The sequence below is a fragment of the Camelus bactrianus genome, chromosome 14 (assembly GCF_048773025.1).
Source record: "Camelus bactrianus isolate YW-2024 breed Bactrian camel chromosome 14, ASM4877302v1, whole genome shotgun sequence".
NCBI classification, from domain to species: domain Eukaryota; kingdom Metazoa; phylum Chordata; class Mammalia; order Artiodactyla; family Camelidae; genus Camelus; species Camelus bactrianus.
The window spans coordinates 14,222,748-14,245,878 of NC_133552.1; the positions used below are offsets into that span (position 1 = coordinate 14,222,748).

At 40.9% G+C, this 23,131-nt stretch overlaps 1 protein-coding gene across 1 annotated transcript; it reads left to right on the forward strand.

Annotated features, from left to right (window-relative positions):
- The first annotated feature begins 1,398 nt into the window (after positions 1 to 1,398).
- DLEU7 (deleted in lymphocytic leukemia 7) lies at positions 1,399 to 13,648 on the forward strand. The gene is given in 2 exon segments (XM_010951434.2): positions 1,399 to 1,857; positions 13,340 to 13,648. Coding segments are annotated over 2 exon segments (666 nt in total). The 3' UTR covers positions 13,547 to 13,648.
- Positions 13,649 to 23,131: the final 9,483 nt, after the last annotated feature.

Here is a 23,131-nt window from a genome sequence, read left to right on the forward strand (position 1 = left end):
CTTTACCTTGGCATTGAGATCTGTTTTCATAGGCGAGAACACTGAGAATGAGAAGAAACCTTCACTGGAGAGTTGGGAGGATTATATTGGGTCATATTATCCCAGAGTTAAAGAGACCTTGAAGGACCTCAAATCCCGCCCCGTATCTCTGATGACCGCACTTCTAGGCTAATAAACTCACTGGAGCAGCATTCCCATGCAAAGGCCTCACCAGATCTTACTGCACAGCACCAAGGGTGGACTCTCCCTTCTAAAGGAAGAATGAAATCCCATCCTCCGGGTGTGCTAGTGTCTACTTGTCTGCCATGGGCCCGCACCCTTGTCTTCTGCTCTGCGGTGTTGTGGGTTATCTAAAAGGTTTCCCATGCAGGAAAAAAGTGGAAACCATGCTGCTCTGGGACTGCCCTCCATAACATTCCCCTCAAATACTTTTTTTTTTTAAAGTGTAATCACACACCAATAGTTTTCAATCTATCAAAGCATAAATTTGCCAGCCCCCTTTTCCCAAGTCAAGGAAGTAGTGAAGCTAGGTTTAATTAAAACCAGCAACTATTTGTACAGCTGTCCCTGGGTTCATGGCTCGTAAAAGGATTTAGCTTCAAACTCTGCTGCCTAAGTCCTTCGGGAGTTTCACAAAAACCATTTAGGCTCCTCATCTGGGCAGTGCCAGGCCCTTGCGTCCCAAGTCGCTTCAGAAGCAGGCCGCCAAGGCTGAGTCTTGACCTCACTTTGGCTTTGGCAGTCAGGCCCTCCCACCACATGTGGCTTGGAGCAAACAAAGAGGATACACAAGTCCCCTTCTATTGTGTGGGGGACAGAAGCCTTGACGGCTACTCCAAGAAGTGCCTGAAATTCCCCAAGGGCTGGTAAAGGGAGGGAGGAGAATCAACAGCCTTCCTTTTGTGAGCTTTTCTCCTCACACTTTTCACTTCCTAGGGGATCTTTTACCCATGTGTGCTGCCCCCGACCCCCACCTCCACCCCCACCCCGCGTCCCTAGCCCCCGAGGTGTGAATGGTCACTGACAGGCATCTCAGAGGGTATGGCGGCTGCGTATCCTTGCAGATAGATGCATCTGCACAAAGCTGCACATTTTCCCTGCAAAGCCCTGGAGAGGAGGAAGATCCAGCGCTCAGCATTTGGCTGATTTTCAACGGGCAGCAGCGTTTCAGGCTGCCTTGAGATGGAACAAGCCCATTCAGACCTGAAGGAAATGCAGGGGCCAGCACAGGTCACTGACTGCAGGCCGGGGGTGGGGCCGGCCCCACACGACGAGAAGCCAGGAGGTCGAGGAGCCGAGGGCTAGGAAATGTGACCCTGGCAACCCCAAACGCCCACACTTCCCTCGCTTGCCGCTGCTGCACCTGCCCGCGGAACGCCCCGTGCGCTGGTGGAGGCAATGGCTAGCCCCGCGCCCTTAGTGGCCTCCATCAGCCACCAAATGGTGGCTTTGCATACCCTGCAGCTGCTGCAGCCGGAGTGGGGCTGGGGGGACGGTCCAGGCACTCCAGGATGTCCGCGCGACTTGGACCACGTATCCACCGCCCCAGCGCGTCACTCAGGCCAGCAGGTGGCCGGGCAGGGGTCAGGGCGAGAAGAGGGGGATGGAGGCAGGGGCGCCAAGAATCCGGAGTCTGGGGCGCAGGCGAGCTCCCCCGAGGTGGAAGTGGTGCTAGGCGTCAAGGGAGGCATGGAACTGCTGCCCTTACCAGGGGGTCGCAGGCCCTGCACCCTGGCCCGGATGGCGGTGCGCAGCACGCTGGCCCGCGTGGTGGACTCGACCTCGAAGCTGGTCAACGTGGAGCGGACGCTGCTGGGCCCCCTCCAGCAGGAGCGGTCCTTCCCCATCCACTAGAAGGTGAGTCTGCCCCTCCGTGGCTTAGGATCTCCACAGAGCCGGGCAGCCAGCCAGGACAGAGGGGTGGCTGAGCCGAAGGTTCCAAAGTGAAGCTTTCCCCAGAGATTCAGCACCCCGCACCCCGGAAGAGGGAAGAAGGGAGGTGACACTACAGGGATTCGGCACTTGGGGCAGGGAACTCAGTCCACCTGGGGCCCACCTGACTGCAGAACAGAAATGCAGAAAGGCCTCGCCAAAACCTTCCTCTGGAACTCCTTCCTCTGTCACACAAATCAGCTTCCTGCTCCAGCTGAAGGCCGTTTGTACACGTGCAACTTCTAGGGATGGAGGATGGCTCCCCTAACTGCCCTTCCAAGTTAATAACAGTTCCTCTAGAGTCTTAAATATACATATTAAGTCCTCTCTGCCTTTTGTATGATGAAAATCACCTACATTTATTTAAAGTTCTTTCACACTTATGAATTGCAGTTATTTTTGCATAAATCCAATTCCCCATAGAGCTCTGGGGTCTTAAAGAGTCAACCTAAATTCTCATAAAGTAGCATGAAAGCGGGTGGGTTCCGGGTGTTGAAGCGTGAATACTCATGCTAAACTCCTGCTAAGGCACGCAGCTCATACTTGTAGGGCACAGTTTCCTCTTAGGGTACCAAACTGTGTTAGCCGCTTTAGCCAGGGAGCAGAGCCGCTGCCTCCCAGGCTGAGTGGGATCACGGAAGTCCGGGGGTGTGGGATCCAGTCTTGGCCGTGCCATCAACTAACCTGATTGGCTTAAGGTCGCAACTCTCTCTGAGATCTTCCAGCTTTCCCATTTCGATCTGGAGCTTTGCTTCATTCATTCCCCTGGGGACTCTGGCAGAAGGAAATGAAGGAGAGGTAATGAAGAAAGCTTAGAGCATTTCTCAAGAGTTGCTATGCTTCCTCCAAAAGCCAAAGTTTGGAAAAAATTGCTATATATTAGGTTGCACTAAATATTGTAAAAGATTAATTTACAATCAAACATAATAAAGCATAGCATACAGCCAAATAGATATTGTTACTCTACATACATTAGGGTTTCTCAGCCTCCACACTGTTGACATTTTGGATTGGATGATTGTTGTAGGGGGGTTGTCCTGTGCATTATAGGATGTTTAGTGGCTTCTGTGGCCTCCATCCAGTAGATGCCAGCAGCATACCCTCCCTACCAATTTGTACAACCAAAAATTGATAAATGTGTGTGGTGGGAGGGGAAACAAAATCACCTCCAGATGTGGAGCACTGCTTCACTCACCTTAAAAAGGTAAAAAGAAAAAATGAAGCTGCATTTCATCAATGATCTTGAGTATAAGATGCACCATTTTTGTACCAACAAGAAATAAAAAATCCTACCAATTAAACTGACACTATTGGTCTAAGATACATCCTAATGTCAGAGATTTTTGAAATGTGAAAAATGCGCATTTTAGAACTGATGAAATATGAAAGGCTATGTGATCTTAGGAAAATATACAAGGCTCAGGTAGTTTGTCAAAAGGAGAGACGAGTGAGCAGTTTTACTTTAGGTGATCCTGGAAGGCTTCTTGGAGGAGGTAACCTTTTAAAAAAGAATGTTTGCTCTCCAGGCATTAAAGGGAAAAAGCATCTCAGAGGAACCGTGGGACTGAAGGCCTAGAAGCAATGAAAGGGCCTGGAGCTTGGAGGAAACTAAAATTAGTTCAGTATGGTAGAAGGCAAAAAAAAAAAAGATGCTGGAGTGGGGTCAGGTGGCAAAAGGCCTCCGGGTCATGCTAAGGACTTCGGATTGTCTTGCAGCCAGAAGACAGCTATTGAACTGAGTGAGGCAAGGACCCCGATAAATCACAGAGGCAAAGTCAGGTCAGAAGGCCTGACCCAGCTCAGTAGCAGTGGTGCCCTCTGCTCTGCATTACAAATCATGCCACTTGAGGTTAGTGTAGCTGCCACTTCTCCTTGGTAATCTTTTTAACCCTCTCTACTTGACTTTTTGTCCTAAACATTTAGAACTTTGCTGAAGATCTCGCTGTTGGGAAGTAGTGGCCCATGATTCAAACAGTTTTGTCTGACTCTTTCTACCAATCACAGTGCTAGCTCATAGGGTATTGTGAACATCACACTGAGATAAAGTACATGAGAGTGCACAGTGACAGGGCACAGTTAACAGGGCAGCCCATGCACTGCAGTCTGTTAGGGCTGTAACAGTCAAGTTGTAGACGGAGTATCTTAGTCAGCTTGGGTTGCCATAGCAAAATGCCACAGGCTGGGTGACTTAAACGACAGACATTTATTTTCTCACTGTTCTGGAGGCTAGGAAGTCCAAAAGCAAATCTGGTTTCTGGTAAGGGCTCTCTTCCTGCCTTATAAACTGCCACTGTCTCACTGTGTCCTCAATGGCCTTTCCTCTGTGTACGTGGAAAGAGAGATCTTGCATGTGTCTTCCTTATCTTGTAAGGACACCAATCCTATTGGATTAGGGCCCCACCCTAATGACCTAATTTAACTTTAATCACCTCCCTCAAGGTCCTATCTCCAAATACAGTCAAATTGCACATTACGTTTTCAACCTAGGAATTTTGGCAGAACACAGTTCAGTCCTTAACATGGGTGATCTGTGTCTCCTTAAGTGATAGTGACCTTATATAGTGACAAAAAGCACCAGGTAAATGTAGGAAATTATTATCAAACTAGTAACACTAGCAAAGATGCTTTAATATTTGTCACCCAAAGGGAGCAGGGAAATGTGCAGAACATCAGAAGGAAGCAAGTGTAGGATTTTAAAAAAGGTTAAAAATGAACAACTGCCATAGAGACCATTAACTAAGCCAATCATGAAGTCACTCAGATTGGGTTTTGTCTTCCTTTGATAGTTAAAAACATCTCTAGTTTCCAAGAGTTCTGTTCTGAAGTAAGTTTCATGGAAACTATGGCCGATGCCAACTTTAGGAGAGAGAAGAACTTTCTTGCCATTGCAGATAAAACTTGCTAGTGAGCTCACCCATTTCAGTTAGCTAATTCTGGTACCAATAATTCCATCATGTTCAGTAGTCTGTGCTGGTTTTCTCATTCTACAGAGCAAGAGCAGCAGTTGTAAAACCGCTGGTTTTGGCTTCACAGTCATTGCCAAGGCTCTTGCAAATTGCACGTGTGAACATCACGTTACTCCGAGGACGACACTGATGCTGAGTGCTTCTCCCTCCCACAACCCCAACAACATTAGTTAGTGAAGCCAGTTTCTGCAAATTTGGGAATTTTGTCTTTAAGAATTACTAATATTGTGTTGAACAAATAAGTTATCACGGTTATATTATTAGTAGCTACAGCCAGTGGGTTGCTCTTTATTTGGGGCAAAATTGTTCTTTTATGTTAGGCAAAGGCACAGTGACTGCTTTAGAAGTAGCTTAATTATAGTTTAGTCATTCCTTGTAAGGTGAATGATATGAAAACCAGTATATATAAGCTTTCTGAAATGAACATTTGGGGAAAGATATTGCAGGAAGGTCCTAAAATGTTTAACGTCTTGGTGGAAATGCTGTTGTGCTTTGTTTTATAATTTGGGAGTTCGCCTTGTGAGTGTACCTGAATTGAGTGCTTGTATCCATCACAAAGTGCTTTTCACTGGACATTCCTAATGGAAATGGTACTGTACCCAAAGCCAAGTGCATAAGGAACGTGAGTTACTACTTGTGAGCGTTTACACGGGTACACCACAAAGAAAAATGTTTAATTTCCTGTGGACAATAGACTTTTTAGTTACTTGCAAATACTGTGCTTCTTCATTGGGTGTTTTATTAATACATGGTTGCATATCTATTTGAGATTGATATTGAGTTTAGATAACTGGTGACTGCTCTGGGCCCTGTGAATTTGTCGTTCAAAGCCAGATGTTGATGAATGAAGTAAAGTTGGGCCAATCTGTCATATGCCATTCCTGATAATATGGTTTTTACAATATCCCTCTAAAACAGAGAAACACAACGCCATTTTATGTACACATCCAGTGTGGAGGGTTGTGATGGGTCTAGGGAGGGGATTTGTGTTCCCCTGTAGTGCCCAGCCCTGGGCAGCTTTAGTGGAGAGTGGTCTGCTGGCCAGGCTGAAGTTCCTTAAGGTCAGGCTTCATCATAGAAAGCTGGGGAAAAACTCTTTCTTTCGTTAATACTCTTTGTAGACGGTGTTAGGCATTCAGGGAGAGTGAGAGGGAAAAATGTGAGAAGAGGCAAGTTTGTGGAGGCCATTGTAAGAGAATATAGCTCAAGACATAACTTTTGGAAAATACTAAGTTATTGTAAGGCCAGCAGTGAAAGGAATATGAACTGATTGATAGTTTGTGTAGATCTAGAAGTGACTTTAAAGTGACGTTGCAGGAAAAAAACCAAAAACTTTGTTTATTGTTTAAAAGGTATCTGCATTTTAGAGCCTATAAAGCCATATTGTATTTTTGACTTTATTATCCATTCATGTTGGTTTCAGAAAACAAAGCTTTGAAACTGACTCCCGCTGCCAGATTCTTTTTGCTTTCAAGCCTTCAGTTTTCATGGAAGTGTTTATTTTCAAAAAGAAGCTAAAAACAGGCTTAACTTTTCTTCCCTTTTCGGACTTTGCAGGTGCATTTTCAGTTGTTCAGGGATTCCAGATGTGCACATTGCTAAGAAACACAACACACAGTGCACAAGGGTGCAAGTGGGGTGGATTTTGTAAGTGACCTCCGTTACACTGAGTAGGAGAGAACAGAGCGGAGGAAGGGAGAGCTCCATCTAGGAGGTCCCTGATTAGCTAGGGGCTGTCGTTACATGGGGTGTAGAAGGTTCCGTGCCTTGAATCTCTTCCAGATCGCCAAGCCCTCTCAAATGCTGCACTGAAGAGGGATGGACCAAGAGAAGAGTCTTCAATTTGGATGTGACCATTGCCAATTTGAGCTTCATAACATTTCGTTAGACTTAAGAAAAACAGCATGAATATAGTCAAAGAGAAACATGAAACAATTCACATGTAGACATTTTTGTTTCACCCCCAAAGCTAGTTGGGTGCCTCTCTGCTTGCTCCCATGGTTGTCCGCGTTCACCCCACTGCGTCATCTACAGCTCGGTACTCCCTGTTGCTAGTCTGTCTCCTGCACTGGACGGCGAGCTCTGCTCTCTCTGTGTCATCCTGGCACCTGGCCCGGTTCCTGATTTGGGGTGGATCTTTGATGAGCATTTGAGTTTTGGAAGAGAGGTTCACTCCGGCTCTGCCACTTACTGCTGTGCAATTTAGGGACATCATTTAATCTCTGCAAGCCACCTTTCTTTCTATCTCCCATTCACGGGAGAATGGTGCCTAGGCCAGATGCGTGTTCTTCAACACTGGTTTGCCGAGTTCCTCCCTTGCTCAGAAGTTCCACAGACTTTACTGTGGCATTCAAGGCTTTCTGCACTAGCTTATCCTGATATGCAACATGAGGCTCTTTTCTTTTCAGACTGATCTCCTCCAGTCCCTGTCCCTACTTGTCTCCATGCCTTTGCTGGTATCATTCATTCTAATTGTAAATCCGTCTCTTTTCCCCATGAGTCAAATACTGCTTTTGCCAACACCGCGTCTCTTACAGCAGCTTCTCACCTACTACTTCTCTGATGCCTCATCCAAATTTCCTTTCCCTCCTATAAAGCTGGCAGTAATCTGATGGTCTCAACCATCCCTTTTTTTATGGTAAAAAATGCAAAACAAAACTTACTACTTTAAGGGTATAGTTCAGTAATGTTAAGTACATTCACATTTCTGTGCAAATAATCTCCCTAACTTTTTCATCTTGCAAATCTGGAAACTCTATACCCATTAAACAAACAAAAATCCTCATTTTTCCCCCTCCCTCCAGCCCCTGGAAACCACCATTCTAGTTTTTTTTCTATGAGTTTAAATACTCTAGGTGCTGCATATATGGAGAATCACAGAGTCTCTGTCCTTTTGTGACTAGCCTGTTTTCACTCACTTAAGATGTCCTTAAGGTTCATCCATGTTGTAGCATGTGTCAGAATTTTCTTTCTTTTTAAGGCTGAATAGTATTCCATTGCATGTATAGACCACATTTTCTTTATGTATTCACCCACCTGAACAAAATCTGTATGAACTCTGAGCAGGGCTCAGACTATGAGTCTTTAAATGCCTGTTCTTCTTTAGGATTGGGTTTTTGTGTTTTACCATAGCCTTCTTCACATGTCATTTGGAGATATGCTGTATGTGTCTCATTTTCCACGCCTAAGTTATAAGCTCTTTAGCGATCAGGTACCGTGTCTTATTGCCTTTTATTCAGTGTAGTCAGTCATGTAGCGGAGACTTGATACACATTTGAAATAAATTTAACTGATTTATTAATTGAATCAAATAGGCCAAGGCCATTATCCCAATAGATTAGTCGAGTCATGGGTAGTTATCTCAACTCACTCTAAAATATAAAAGTTGGCCATCGATTTGGACCACTGTAGCACTCAATACATTTCATATCCAAAGTCTGAGATTACTCAAGGCTTTAAAAGCCCCAAAACCTGATTTTAGATTGCTCAGCCACCATCATGTTCTAATTCTGGCAAAGGGCTCAAAGCACCATGTAGGATATTACATCATTTCTGGAAGTATCTGGGACTTGCTAAATAAAAGCTGCTGGGAGGATACACCCTGTTATTGAATGGAAAGCACCGTAAGTGAAATCATCACCAATATTGATCATGTGAGTTTCTACCGAAAGCCCATGAGCCATTTAACATGCTGTCGCCTTCAGGCTGTCACTGGTGGCCCCTACCTTCTGCAGCAGAATCAGTAGAGGCTGGGTTGAAGACCTTGATTTTTGGATCCATAGTTGGCTTTCAGACCTTCCAGAAAGGAAGAGAAGCAACCACCTGTTTTATTTTTCCCTTCCTTGGCTTAAGAGTCCCATGGAAAGCCTATTCCTATTAATTTGTTTTCTTTGACTGTTAATATATTTGAGAAAGGATTAAATGGAAATACTGTACTAAAATAGTAAAATAAAGAGACTTTGCAAAGCTCGCCAGAGATCTGAAGTTTACCCAGGGCCTCAGGGACCAGTACAGTCCAGCAGTGGAATTTTATTGTATGTATAACTTCCCCAAAAGATATCTTCTTTGATTCTTTACAGCAAATGTGAAATTGCCTTCAGAATTTAGGCCCACAAATGTATTTTTAAAGGCATTTTAATCTTCTTTGGGTGATGAATGCCTTTGCAGACCGGCTAATAGGCACACGTCAGCACACATTTCAGTGGTTCCTTCTATTTTAAATTTCCTTTTGCATGTTGTCTTTGATCCTTCCACTTTGTACTTAGAGTTGGATTACTTCTATAAAGCAAGCAGACAACTCCACTTGATGTGGATCTTGGGAAAGTAGTCCAGAGTCATTTTTTCCCTTACTTTCTCATTCCCAAGCAACATGCTCCAGCAATATAGGTTACCCCATAAACCGTGGGATAGATTATTTAAGTAGCCTCTTGATACCCTCTGAGCAGAAATGAACAACACACAAAAGCAGGGAAGCAAGAATGCTTTAAAGAGGGAAAAAACCAAGAAGGATGGTAGCCTGTGAATATTCGAGTAGGGGACTATTTGCATGTTAGCCACACTGGGTCCCGCCGTTGTTTGCTGAATTGAACAAATGGATGTTTGTTTTGTTTCTTGGAGGATGTTTTTCTAATAAATAAACACTTTTCCATCTCACCAGGTCCGTCTCACCCAAATGACAAGAGTTTTTATTAGGGAGAAGAATAGCTTCTCTTTCTATACAGAATTAGAAAGAAAAACTAGTTCCTCGTCAAACTTGGGTTCAACTCTTTATTTTTCTTTTTGTTTTCTTTTGCATTATCTGTTCTTCTTTTCCTAGTTTACTGAGTTCAATTCTTAGCTCATGGATTTTCAGTGATTATTCTTTCCTTATACAAGCATTTAGGTAACTATGTCTCACAAATTGTGATATAGTATTTCCATAACTGTTCAGTATAGAGCATTTTAAAATTTCAGTTAGTTTTTCACTGACCCATGAATTATTTCAAAGTAGATTTTTAAGTCATACATGTTTTGGCAAGGTTATCTGTATTACTGATTTTTCATTTATTTTCATTGATTTGTGTGATATAGACTTTTTGATGTTAGTTGAGATTTGCTTTGTGGCATTAAAATAAAAGTTATCTTTCGTAAGTAATCCATAGATGTTTGAGAATAATGTATATTTGCTTATCTCCATTAGACCAAGCTTGTGATTAGAAAAGATTTTTATCTTTTCTCTCTAGGCTGATCGTCCTGTTGTTTGAACAGTTTCTGAAAAAGATGGGTTAAAATCAGTCTTTATGTCTGTGGATTGAATATAAATTGAGGTTACCATGTTAGACACACGCAAGTACAAAACTGTTAGATTTTCTTGTGCAATAGTGCCTGTTATTAATTGCAGTTTATTTTGTCCCAAATAATGATTTTGGGGGGGTTTATTTTGGCTTCTCTTTGCTTGGGATATATCTGAGTATCTGTTTACCTTCAATCTTTGGGTGTTTTTAGTTTATAATGTGTTGCTTGTAAGCAGCATGCATATAGATAGATTTTGAAAATCCAACCTGATAACCACTGTATTTCAAAAGGTGTCTGATTTGGTGCTTTCTATTCACCTTGCTTTGTGTTTGAATCTTTATTTCTCTGTTTTTACCTTCTATCAGTAGGATCAAAAAAGTTTTGATAAACATTTCCCTCTGCTGATTTTGAAGTTTTATGTATTATTTCTCTGTTTTTAATGATGGTCATTACATTTCTCACTCGCGTACTTTCTCACTTGTGAATACTTAACAAGCCTGAAACTTTGTCAGTTTCGCCACCTTTGTCTTGAATGATACAGGGCCTCAGAATGCCACTGCATCCCACAGGCTACTGCTCCTCAGCACTTTGGAACCATCTTGCTTTTGTAAACCCCACGTTAGTTATAATTTTTGTTTTGAATAATCAAATCTTTAGATTTACTCCATGTTTTTAAGTTTCTTTCCTTACTGTAACTTCTTACATCTCTTTCTTTCTGAGTTGAATTTTCTCTTTCTGAATTATATCTTTAAGAAGATCTGACAGTGAGGGTCTGTTTGTGGTAGTTTCTTCTTGTGGTATATTTACTTTGCCCTGGTGTTTAAATGGTGAAAGCGCCGAATCCTAGCCACTAGACCACCAGGGAGCTGCCCTGATGTTTAAATGGTAGTTTAGGGGGATTAAAAAAATCTTGGTTGACAGTTAAGTGAAAATATTATTCTATACTATTCTATTCTATCATCAATTGTTGTGGCTTAGAAGCTGGCTGTCTGTCTGGTCATCCAGACTGAACCTTATCTGTCGTTTTCCTTTCTGGTTGCTTTTAAGAGTAGTTTTACCTTGATGAGTATAGATTTGGATCTCACTTAGCTTTTCCTGCTCAAATCTCCCTGAATCTTAAGGATTCACTTTCTGAATCAACTTGGGGTAATTTTATCTGTTATTCTCTTTGACTACTGCCTCCCCTCTATTCTCCTTCTTGTCTCTCCTGGATATGTATTTGTTGTACTTTGTTATTCTCTCATCCATGTCTCTTAATGTCTCATTTATTATTTCCCATGGCTTCCACTTTTTATTTTGCATTCTGGGAATTTTTTCAAAATTACTATCCAGTTTACTAATCCTCATTTCAGATGCATTTATTCAGGTGTATTTATTCAGATGTTTAAACTGTCCATTGAGTTTTTAATTTGTCATGATAGCTGTCGTTTCTAGGAGTGGTACTGAGTTCTTTTTCAAGCCTGTTTTTTCTTAAAACATTTTTTCCCGGATTCCTTCTTTTATATCTTTAATCATTATGAATATATTTTATAAGTTTATATCTGAAATCCTCGGAGTTTAATCCTGCCCTGCATTGCATCTACTATATCATGGTGGCTCCCACTTTAAATGTCATATGCTGAGTCTGTCGTAGCAGTGCTTTATGGGACGACTGCTGCGGGGGCGTGGGTGGTGGGCATGTTCCTGTGGAATAGGCTTTTGTTTGCTTTTACCATGTGTCCATGGATATTTCAGATCAGTTCAAATATTTAAGTTAATTTCTTTGCAAGCGTGTTCCAAAAACATATATATGGTATAGAGGACAACCACAAACTTGAACTAGTGTGTACTATAGGTCCACGGTTGCACATTCATAGTGCAACTTCACCTTCCACCTGAAATCCAGCTCAAGAGAGACCAACTTTCTTTTCTTGATGGGTATTGGCAGGCAGCTAAAGTAAGCTACTTTTCTTTTTTTTTTTCTGGCCCTTGGGGATTTCCGTTACTTTCTTGCAAACTCAGAAAGGATGTTTGTTCTGTATTATTTAGAATTTAGTAGCGAGGAATTATGGGGAAACTACATGTGCTAAGTTGCTAGAACCAAAAGTCTGGGGGAGGTCATTTTCATGTACATTGGAATCTTGAAGGGTGGGAGAATTTTGGATGCTGACCCCACCATGGAGTCAAAAATCTGCATATAACTTTATAGTTGGCCCTCTGTATCCAGAGTTCCAAATCCATGGATTCAACCAACTGCAAATAGCGCAGTACTGTAGTAAATATTTATTGGAAAAAATCTGCATATAATTGAACCTGTACAATTCAAACTTCTGTTGTTTGAGGTAACCGTATTTAAAATGAAATTTATATTCAACATTATCTCTGATGTGGAATAATTTCAGTGTACTATTTACATGCAGTGGATTTTAGAATATGACACATCTACAGATTAAAAATCTATTTAATTAGCTCATTCTTTAAAACTGTCTGTGAACTATTCTTTCCAAATTTGCATTGGAAATTTATTGGGACTATGTTCATTAAATACCAAATCTTGTACTGGAATCTTGAAGACAGTGAGTATGGAGTAACAGGAACAGAGTTTATTTGTGTATTCATCAAAGCTCTTCTAGGGACAAATAAGAGAAATTCAGTTCCAAATGGCTTAAGTAAAAAGAAATATTTATTGATTCAGAGAACTAAAAAATCCTGGGATTTATTGTTTAAGTACAGCTAGATTGACATGCTCAGAAAGTGTAATTAGAATCAGTCTCTTTCAATCGCTGGGTTCTACTTTTTTTCTGTGTTGGCTTCACTTTAATTTGGATTCTCTCCTTATGGTGGTGAGATGTTTTCCAACAGCCCCAGTTAAACAGAGCTTCTCTTTCCCAGTCTAGCAAATATCCTGAGATGTGGCTTATCGGCCTGCCTTACGTGATCTGTCCATCCCTGGCCAATCTAAGTGGCTGAGAGATGATGGCTCTGATTGGCCTGGTCCCTGGAGTTGTGGAGTGGGGTCAGCTTTGGTCAAACCACATAGACTGAGAATGGAGGAGAGCAGTTCTCTGAGAGAAAAATCAAGATCCTGACATCAGAAAGGACAGGAATGGAAACTTGGGTACACAAAGCACAACAAATGTCCTCCACAGCCTCGCTCATTGCTTGTTTGTGTTTGCTCTTCACTGCAGGGCAGTGTTGAGTTTAGGAACATCTGTAGTCATCTGGCTCTACAGAGTGAAGGACAGCAGTTTGACAGAGATTTGAATGCTGCCCACCAGTGTTTGAAGATGATAGTCAAGAAGCTGATTCAGTCACTTGCTAATCTTCCTTCAGAAGCCCACATGGTAGCCTGTGCTTCCTTGAGACAGATCTTACAGAATCTCCCAGACGTATGAGTGTTCAAGACACTGGAACTAAAACCACAGTGAGCACTGCTAAGAGAACTGGGTACCTTAAATTTCTAATTGAATCAGCAGACAAGGGATGTTTTCATTCCCAGTAAGGAGAGACTTGATAGCATATATAGCAATCTGACCCGTGGCATCTGTACCATTTGGAATTACAGCATGTTGGTGAAAAAGTTTTAAAGCAGTAGTTCACATTTTTAAATGTACTGACATATTTGCTGACTTTTTGATTGAAATATATTCCACCCTGTGACACATTTATTAATCTATATTAAGTATTAATTTTAATTGAATGACACCTCAACCTACATTCATATTAATGTAGGCCTGTGAGGTTTAATATGGTTATTTGTATGATTAAAGCTCCATGGTTCTTAAAATTATCTTGAATAAGAGGGATATTTGATAATTGATATGTTCTACTTACTGAGCACTTCATTTTATGTTATGAGAATGATCTTTAGCTGCAGGACCACAACCACATGTGTCAGTAATTATGAGTTCTGATCCTGGCATTAATAACTTGCTGTTCAGCAGAAGAGCTGCTTCTAAACCTTGTGCTTTCATATACTGATTTGTAAATTTAAAATGATAATGGGCTATGAAGTACCAAGATATATGATATGTAAATACAAAGTACAGTATTATTAAAGTCTCATGTGGAAACATCTAGCTCTTTGTACTTTTCATAAATATTCTCATTGAAGTAGAAAATTCTTGGGAAAAAAAAGGAGGGAGTGGATACACTGGCAGGTTTCCCTAAACATTTAGAGCTAGGAAAAGAGAGGGTGACTTTTTTTGCAACAACAATCTGCACATGCTTAGGAAAAATGAAATTTCCTGCTGTCTAATGATGACTGTGTTGGGAACCAAAGTAAACTGAAATGCTGCTTTTCCCTTAAAGTTTTAGTAGCAGTGGCATCAGATTTAGGGGGGAATAAAAAGAGCATACGGTATACATGTAGCTTGTTTTCTGAAGGAATAATTAACTGAGTCTGTATGGCAAGAATATATCTATTATAAAAAAATTAAGTGCTAATTATAATTAAAGCGTTTTTAATCTCACATATTCCAATCCCAGTTGGTTCCAAGTATTTTCTTCCACAATCTTAGGGTAAAAAGTAAATATATTGCTTCCCTTTAGATATAACTGACCATTTTCATAGAAGAGAATTAAATTTATGAGACTGAATTTTGTTTTAACTTTTAAATTGAAATATAGTTGATTTATAGTGTTTCAGCTGTACAGTAAAGTGATTCAGTTATACACACACACACACACACACACACATTCTTTTTCAGATTGTTTTCCATTATAGGTTATTACAAGATATTGAATATATTTCCCTGTGCTATACAGTAGGTCTTTGCTGTTATCTATTTTATATATAGTAGTGTATATATGTTAATCCCAAATTCCAAATTTATCCCCCTCCCTTTCCCCTTTGGTAAATAAGTTTGTTTTCTATGACTATGAGTCTATTTCTGGTTTGTAAATAAATTCATTTCTATCATTTTTTTGAGATTCCACATATAAGTGATATCATATGATATTTACCTTTGTCTGACTTCACTTAGTATGATAATCTCTAGGTCTATCCATGTTGCTGCAAATGGCATTATTTCATCCTTTTTCATGGCTGAGTAATATTCCATCGTATATGTATACACCACATCTTCTTTATTCAGTCATCTGTCAACGGATATTTAGGCTGCTTCTGCATCTTGGCTACTGTAAATAGTGCTGCTATGAACACTGGGGTGCATGTGTTTTCAAATTAGAGTTTTCTCCAGATATATGCCCAGGAGTGGGATCGCTCGATCATATGGTAAGTCTATTTTCAGTTTTTTAAGGAACCTCAATACTGTCCTCCACAGTGGCTGCATGAATTTACATTCCTACCAAGAGTGCAGGAAGGTTCCTTTTTTCCCACAACCTCCCCTGTATTTATTATTTATAGACTTTTTGATGATGGCCATCCTGACTGGTGTGAGGTGATACCTCGTTGTGGTTTTGATTTGCATTTCTCTAAGAAATAGCAATGTTGAGCATCTTTTCATGTGCCTGTTGGCCATCTGTATGTCTTCTTTGGAGAAATACCTATTTAGGTGTTTTTCCCAATTTTTGATTGGGTTGTTTGTTTATTTGTTTGTTTTTGATATTGAGCTGTATGAGCTGTTTGTATATTTTGGAAATTAATCCCTTGTCCATTACAGTATTTGCAAATATTTTCTCCCATTCCATAGGCTGTCTTTTCATTTTGTTTATGGTTTCCTTTGCTGTGCAAAAGCTTTTAAGTTTAATTGGATTCTATTTGTTATTTTTGCCTTTATTTCATTACTCTAGGAGCTGCTTTGGAAAAAAAATATTGCTGCAATTTATATCAAAGAGTGATCCCCCTATCTTTTCCTCTAGGAGTTTTGGAGCATCTGGTCTTACATTTAGGTCTTTAATCCATTTTGAGTTTATTTTTGCATATGGTGTTAGAGAATGTTCTAATTTCATTATTTTACATGTAGCTGTCCAATTTTCCCATCACCACTTATTAAAGAGACTGTCTTTTCTCCATTGTATGTTCTAGCCTGCTTTGTTGTAGATTGACTATAAGTGCGTGGGTTTCTTTCTGGGCTTTTTATCCTGTTCCACTGATCCATGTGTCTGGTTTTTTTTTTTTTTGCCAGTACCATTCTGTTTCAATTACTGTAGCTTTGTAATATAGTCTAATGTCAGGGACTATGATTCCTCCAGCTCTGTTCTTCTTTCTATGAGACTGAATTTTAAATGAAAGCTGGGAAGTGTGTTGTTTATGCAGGTGCATGTGTGTATAAGGAGGATGGATGAGCCAGAAAGGAAAGGCATTCATTTCTTAGGAACAATCTTTGGCACTTTGTTCTCACAGTTCTAGGAAATATTGTATTCTGGGGGTATTACTGTACTTTATGGTGCAGTCTTTCCCCAGGGAAATTATTCTAGGATTCCACTCTAATGACTTATCATTACTATAGCTGCCTTCCCTATTGTAATCAATAGGTCTCCCAATAAATATTAATATTAAAGGTTTTTTAAAACTCCTACCTCAAGAAATATCGGATATTTTTGCTTTTCTGTTTATATTTGTACTGTTTCCTCACTTTGCAATGTGCTTCCCACAGACCAATGAAAATTCCATTCATCCTTCAAGGCCTGATTTATTCACCACTTCTTTCACGGACCTTTCCAGATCATCCCAGTAGGACATGGGCTCTTCATCTTCTGACCTCAATAAAACACATTTTTGTTACTGCACAGGCATTTGTCACACACCATCTTATAGCACAGCTACTGGCATATCTACCATCAAACTCAGCTTGCTGAGGGCAAAGATTATTCCAGACATCTTTATATATTGCATAGCAGCTATAGTTCTAAAAGTTCCTTGACTCTACCAGAACTTCCACAGCCTTTACCACTTTTTTACACACACATTTCCATCCTTACTTCTGTGGCTTATGTTCTTTGCTCAGTCTGTATAATCATTTGGTTGTACATGCCACTAACTCTTTTCTTTTTAAATTTTTTTCCCTTTGGTTGAATGCTGCTGGCAAAACTCATTCCTGGTCAAGACCAACTCTCTGCCTACTCCATGTCTGCACATGAGTTCTGAATATGGCCTGAGAACAACACACAGCCATGCCAATATCACCTCAATCTATGGTTCACAATCTCAAGGGGCCCTCGTGTTCTCCATTACTGCCACTTCATTTCCTAGGACCGTGTTGTCCAGTGTGGCAGCCACTGGCCACATGTGACTCTTGAGCACTTGAATATGGGTAGTCTGAGTTAAGATGTGCTGACAATGTAATGCACAACGGCTTTTAAAACCTTACCACTAAAAACAAAGAATGTAAAAGACCTCAGTAATTTTTATACAGATACCTCCTGCAATGATAATATTTTAAATATATTTGGTGAGATAAAATACATTCTTAAAATTAATTTGACCAGTTTTGTTTTACCTCTTTAAGGTGGCTACTGGAAAATTTGAATTTCATTTGTGTCTTGCATTGTATTTCTGTGGGGTAGTGCTGTCCTAGAAAATTCACTGGAAAATGCAATGCTGTCCTTCACAATTACTGAGGAGTTTGGTCCAAACCTTCTCAAACTTGATTCTTCTTCACTCTTCTCATTCTCAGCTAGTGACCTGGCTTCTGATTGCACAGAAAAAAACAAAAGCCCTCAGAAGAGCATGTTCATCTCCACACTAACAGATCTACCATAGACTCTTGAGTTCCCTTTTGCTGTGAGGAGGACCTGCCCTGCTCCTAACCAAAGCTGATCGACCACTCGGGCACTGGACCCTGTCTTCTCTCGCTTGCTTGAGGACCATCCTCTTGCACCTATTCCTTTGTCCGCATTATCAATTTTTGCTTCTTTTTTTAAAAATAATTTTTAATTGAGTACAGTCAGTTACAATGTGTCCATTTCTGGTGTACGGCATGATGTCCCAGCAATTTTTTCTTTTTAATGGGAACATTTCCATCCGCATGATATTATGTTATAGTATCTCCAATCTTTAAAAACAAAAACAATTTCTCCAGCAATGACTTTATTTTTCTCCTCTCCTTAAGAGCAAAACTCATTGTAATTGTCTAAATTAATCATCTACAATCCCTCGTCTCTGATTCCCTTTTGAACTCACTCCAAGTGGATTTTGTGCCCACAACTCTGCTAAAACTGCTCTTGTCAAGATCCCTAACGACTGCCTCTTGGATAAACTCAATGGTAAATTTCTCGGTGCTCATCTTATTTGATCTAGCTACCAGAAGCTTTTGATACAATTGATGACTCTCTCCTTGCATCACTTTCTTAATTTGGTTTCCAGCTCAACAGACTTCCATGGTTTTACTTTTTCACTAGCTTATTTCACAGAACTTTTTCCTGGTTCTTCCCCATCTCCCTGACTTCTTAATTTTGGAGTGCCTCAGAGTTCAGTCTTGGTCCTCTTCTCTATCTGCACTTACTTCATGGTGATTTTAAATATGAGCTATTCTCCAATGGCATCAGATACATGTCTTTCACCCCGAACTCCAGACTCCTGTAGCAACTGACTAAAAAATGTCTTTATTTGAATGTCTATAAGGCATTTCAAATGCCAAGATAGAATTCTTGATCCCCAAACCGCTTCTCCCCCATCCTCTAAATTTCATTTGGCAGAGGCTCTCATCCTGGCAGTCACACAGGCAAGAAGAAAAACGCTGAAGCCATCCTTGACTCCTCTGTTACTCTCACCTCCAGCCACTCAGTCAGCAAATCCTATTGGCTCCAACTTCAAAATACATCTCAGATCGGATCAGTTCACAACACTTCCACAGCCACTATTCTCTTCTGCCTGGAATGTTGCAGTATCTTCCTAACTGGTCCGATTGCTTCATGGCCCTCTCCCCATTATCTGTTCTTTACACATCAGCCACAGTGCTGTGTCAGACCCATTAGTCCTCTGCTCTAAACCCACCAATGACTGCCTGTTTTACTCATAATAAAATCTCAGTTCTGCCTCTGATCCATCTCTTACCACACTCCTGTTCTAACAACGTCGATCTTTTTTGCCACTCTCATCTCTTCAAACACAACTAGTCTCAGGGCCTTGCCGTTGCTTTTCATTCTGCTCGAAGGACTTTCCTCTCATCTAGTTTAAGGTAAGTTGACTCCAATGCCATCTCATGAAAGAGGCTCTTCTAATCTTCTTATTGAAAATACCACCCCCGGTCACTCTCTTATCCCTTCTCCCTGCTTTGTTCTCTTCTTAACTCATAATGGCCTGAATTTATTTATGTGTTTACTGACTTGTAACTGGGTTGACTGGTGGCCCCCAAAGGCTATTTCCATGTCCTAATCAATGAAACTTGTGAATATTACTTTATATGGCAAAAAGTGAATATGTTCTTGGATGGCAACAGATGCGATTATATTGGGGATATTGAGGTGAGATTATTTGAGATTATCTAGGTGGCCCCTAGATCCCGTAAGAAAGAGGCAAAGGGAGAGAGTATAGGCAAAAGAGGAGGTGGCAATGTGACAGAGACACAGGTTGGAGTGATGTGTCCACAAGTTAAAGGATGCAGACAGCTATCAGAAGCTGGAAGAGGCAAAGAACGGATTCTCCCTTCCAGCCTTCAGAGGGAGAGCTGCCTTGTTGACACCTGGTCTCCAGAACTGTGGGAATAAACTGTTTTGTTGTTTTAAGGCACCCAGTTTGGGATAATTTGTTGCAGCAGCCGTAAGAGATGAATGCACCTGCTTTTCCTCACTAGGATGAAAGCACCAGGACGTTGTCCATGGCTGTATCCCGGGTCCTGCAGCAAGGCCTGGTGTAGAGTGGCAGCTAGATAAATACTTGATAAATGAAGACATACAAGTCGGGGTTAATTATTTAAGCTGTTTTGTTTGTTTTTTACTAACGGAGTTGATTTCTCCACAAGTTCCCCAAGCGTTATATCACTTTTGGTAAATATCTAAACTCAAAGAAAAAAGTTAAAAGGACAATTCTAAGGGTTACATTAATCAGTACATTCTGGTCAGGAGTGGGGTTGAAAGCAATCACGTAGCTACCATTCAGTAAGTGGTGAATAGCTGTGATGATCACTGTAATAAGGACTGGGCCTGCCAGGCCCCTCTGCACAGTGGGATTCTTCTCTTCTCCCTTACCTCACAGACTGCATAAATGTACCTTTAAAAAGCACATTTTAAAACTTTATTATCATGGGCTGTTTTCTTCTTCAGCCATATTATCATCATCAGCAGCAACAATCTTAATAAAAAAATTCCTACATTTTTTTGTGACACCACAATGTCTGGCGGGATTTGGTCATCTTGGAGCCAGCCTGTGGTTTTTTAATTTATGACCATGTAGTACCTTGAGCAGTCTGTGACACTTGCAAGAGAGTGTGTCTCTTCATAATGCTGAGAAAAACTTGAGCCATCTGATAATTTCTGTGTTGGATTTCCTTAGATATTTAACCTTCCCACTCCCTTGATCTCTTACGTTGGTGTGCTTGGGAACAACTTCTGGAAGGTGGAGTTACATTTGCTTATGGAATAAAAATAGGGGCCATGCAGAGGACTTCCTAAGCAGAGCTGGGAAGGCAAGTGACAAGACCAGACAAGACACACCGTCTCTCCTCACTCTTCTCCACTTCTCTGGAAGTGCTGTGAGCTCCCAGACTGGCCGGATCCTACATCCTTTTGACTGCATGCCTTATATCTGTGAGTCCCTTGGGTGTGTCTCATTTTCTTTTGCCTCTTCAGAATCAGTCCTCTTCCCTCATTTAACTGCTCTTTCTCTTCTTATAGCTTCTCCCCAAAGTGGATTAGTTTCCTTGGTTTAAATGAAGGCCTTTGGAGGGTAGAAGTCCATTCAGATACTTGTTCCGCACAGAACACAGGACTACAAGAATCACGTTTTTCACATCTAAAAATTCCCTGCAACAGTTGGCCCCATTATCCATTGTTCTTCACGCTCCAGTGCCAGACACTTATGGAGTAAACCTGTCTGAGAGGAGTATAAATTCTGTGGATCCATGAGTTTCAAGACCCATTAAATTCAGAACTTCGAATAAGAAGTGTTCTGTGTAATCTGGGTATCCTCAGGAGGGATCCCAGTGTTCCATTCTTCAGCCAAAAAATTACCACAGTCCTGGTTTCACTTAGCTCATAGCAGAACCAAAGATCTAGGCTGTTGTGGTCCTGGCATATGTTACCAGAGAGCTTACCTTTGTTTACTGCTATGCTCAATAGATGTGATATTTAAAGCTGAGCCATGGTTTATACATTTTTCTTGTAGACAAGCTCATATTTGCTCCATGCTTATAATCATAAGTCAGGAGACACTGTCAAGGTTGACAGAAATCTTTCCCAGCAGAGAAGTAACATTAATTTGTGCCTCTTGCCTTGATGAAGGCTTTTATATCATCAAGGCTTCATTTTCTTTTTCCTTAAAAAAGCATTACAAAATGTCTGTAGAGTTGGGGTGGGGGGGGGCATCTGGTGGGAAAATAAATTCACAGTGATCCTAGAAATGAGTCGTGGAAGACAGTGTTGGCTGAAGTTGGCACAAAGAGAGGAAAGGAGGTTGCATAGACCTCTTTCCCTGTCCTGCATATGTCATTCTAGCTTTAAATGTAACCGAGGAGTCCAGGGGTGTAGCGTATACTTGGAACACTGTGTGTGTGTGTGTGTGTGTGTGTGTGTGTGTATGTGTGTCTGGGCCAGAGGTAGGGAGGTCAGGGGAGGAAGTACACCTGACCCAGGTGTTATAACCCCAAACATGAAGAAAGCAGTGGGACAATTTGAAAAAATGAATCCCCTTGGGGATTCCCACAGACTCACCTTGAAGAGTCCATCAGATGGATCTGACTGCGTTATTGATTTGCTCAAATGAAAAATATAGTGCTTCTCACACGTGAAGCTTTTCATGCCATTCGATAATAATACTAAGACAGCTGCTTTATACAATCTCATTCAGTCCTCAACATCTGTCTCCACACCCCTCATGTCTCAGCCTCTCTCCAAGTCTTGGACCAATCTGCATAGAATTTGAGGGGCAAAGGCATTCATAAGGCTATCAACTGCGTTATGCTTTCTCTTGTATCTAAGCATTCTCTTATGTATAAGTAAAGTTAACAGATATTGGTCTTTGGTTCTTTTCCCTCAATTTTTCATGTTTCCTTGCCTCTCTTACAGTCTCAGAAACCTATTTAGAAACCTATTTCCTGTGTAACTCAGACTTGAACTAAATGTGCATATTGTAGGAATACCATTTACACTCACATTGGATGAACAGCTGTACCCAGATGGAATGTGAATAAATCTCTTCTATCCATTTTCCTGTCTCTTGGCAATTTTGACTGAAAGACAAAAAGAATGGGATAAACTTTGTTGATGTAATTTCCCTAACACTTTTGCTTAATTAAATATGAATGGTTGATACAACACCTATATTATCCTGTATTATGAAATTTTGCATTTTTTGTAGCCACTTCAAGAATATCTCCTGTTTTTGAAGTTTAATTTTTGAATTTTTCCTTAAAAAGATAAGTAGCTTTGCTGGTTTTTTTTCCACTATCAGGAGCCCTGCAGTTAATGGGGTTGGAATCACTGCCATAAGGTTGCACTGAATGCTGTTCTGCTCCTGTTTTCGGGCTTTGCATCTTCTGGGACAAGTATTGCAACATCAAGTCACAAACACTGACAGACTTAGGTGCAGCCTAAGTGGGCCCACAGGCTGATTTACTCCAAATTTACCCGCAGCATCAGTAAACACACATTCCTACACAACTTGGGCCTAACTCTAGTGCAAACCAGCATCTATTCTAGACGTAGGATACAGTTGTCCATTGTTTATGGGTGTTTTGACTGCTGAACCTGCTCAATAGTTGATCTAATTAGTATGGAAATAATGGAAACAGAATTGACAACAAATTCAGTCAACTCAACAGGAGTGTGTGTGTAAGTTCCTGTATCAATAAACATCTGACTTCCAGGTGCTCCCTTTCATTTTCCTTTACCCATTTCAGTAGATTAAAACCAACAAGTTG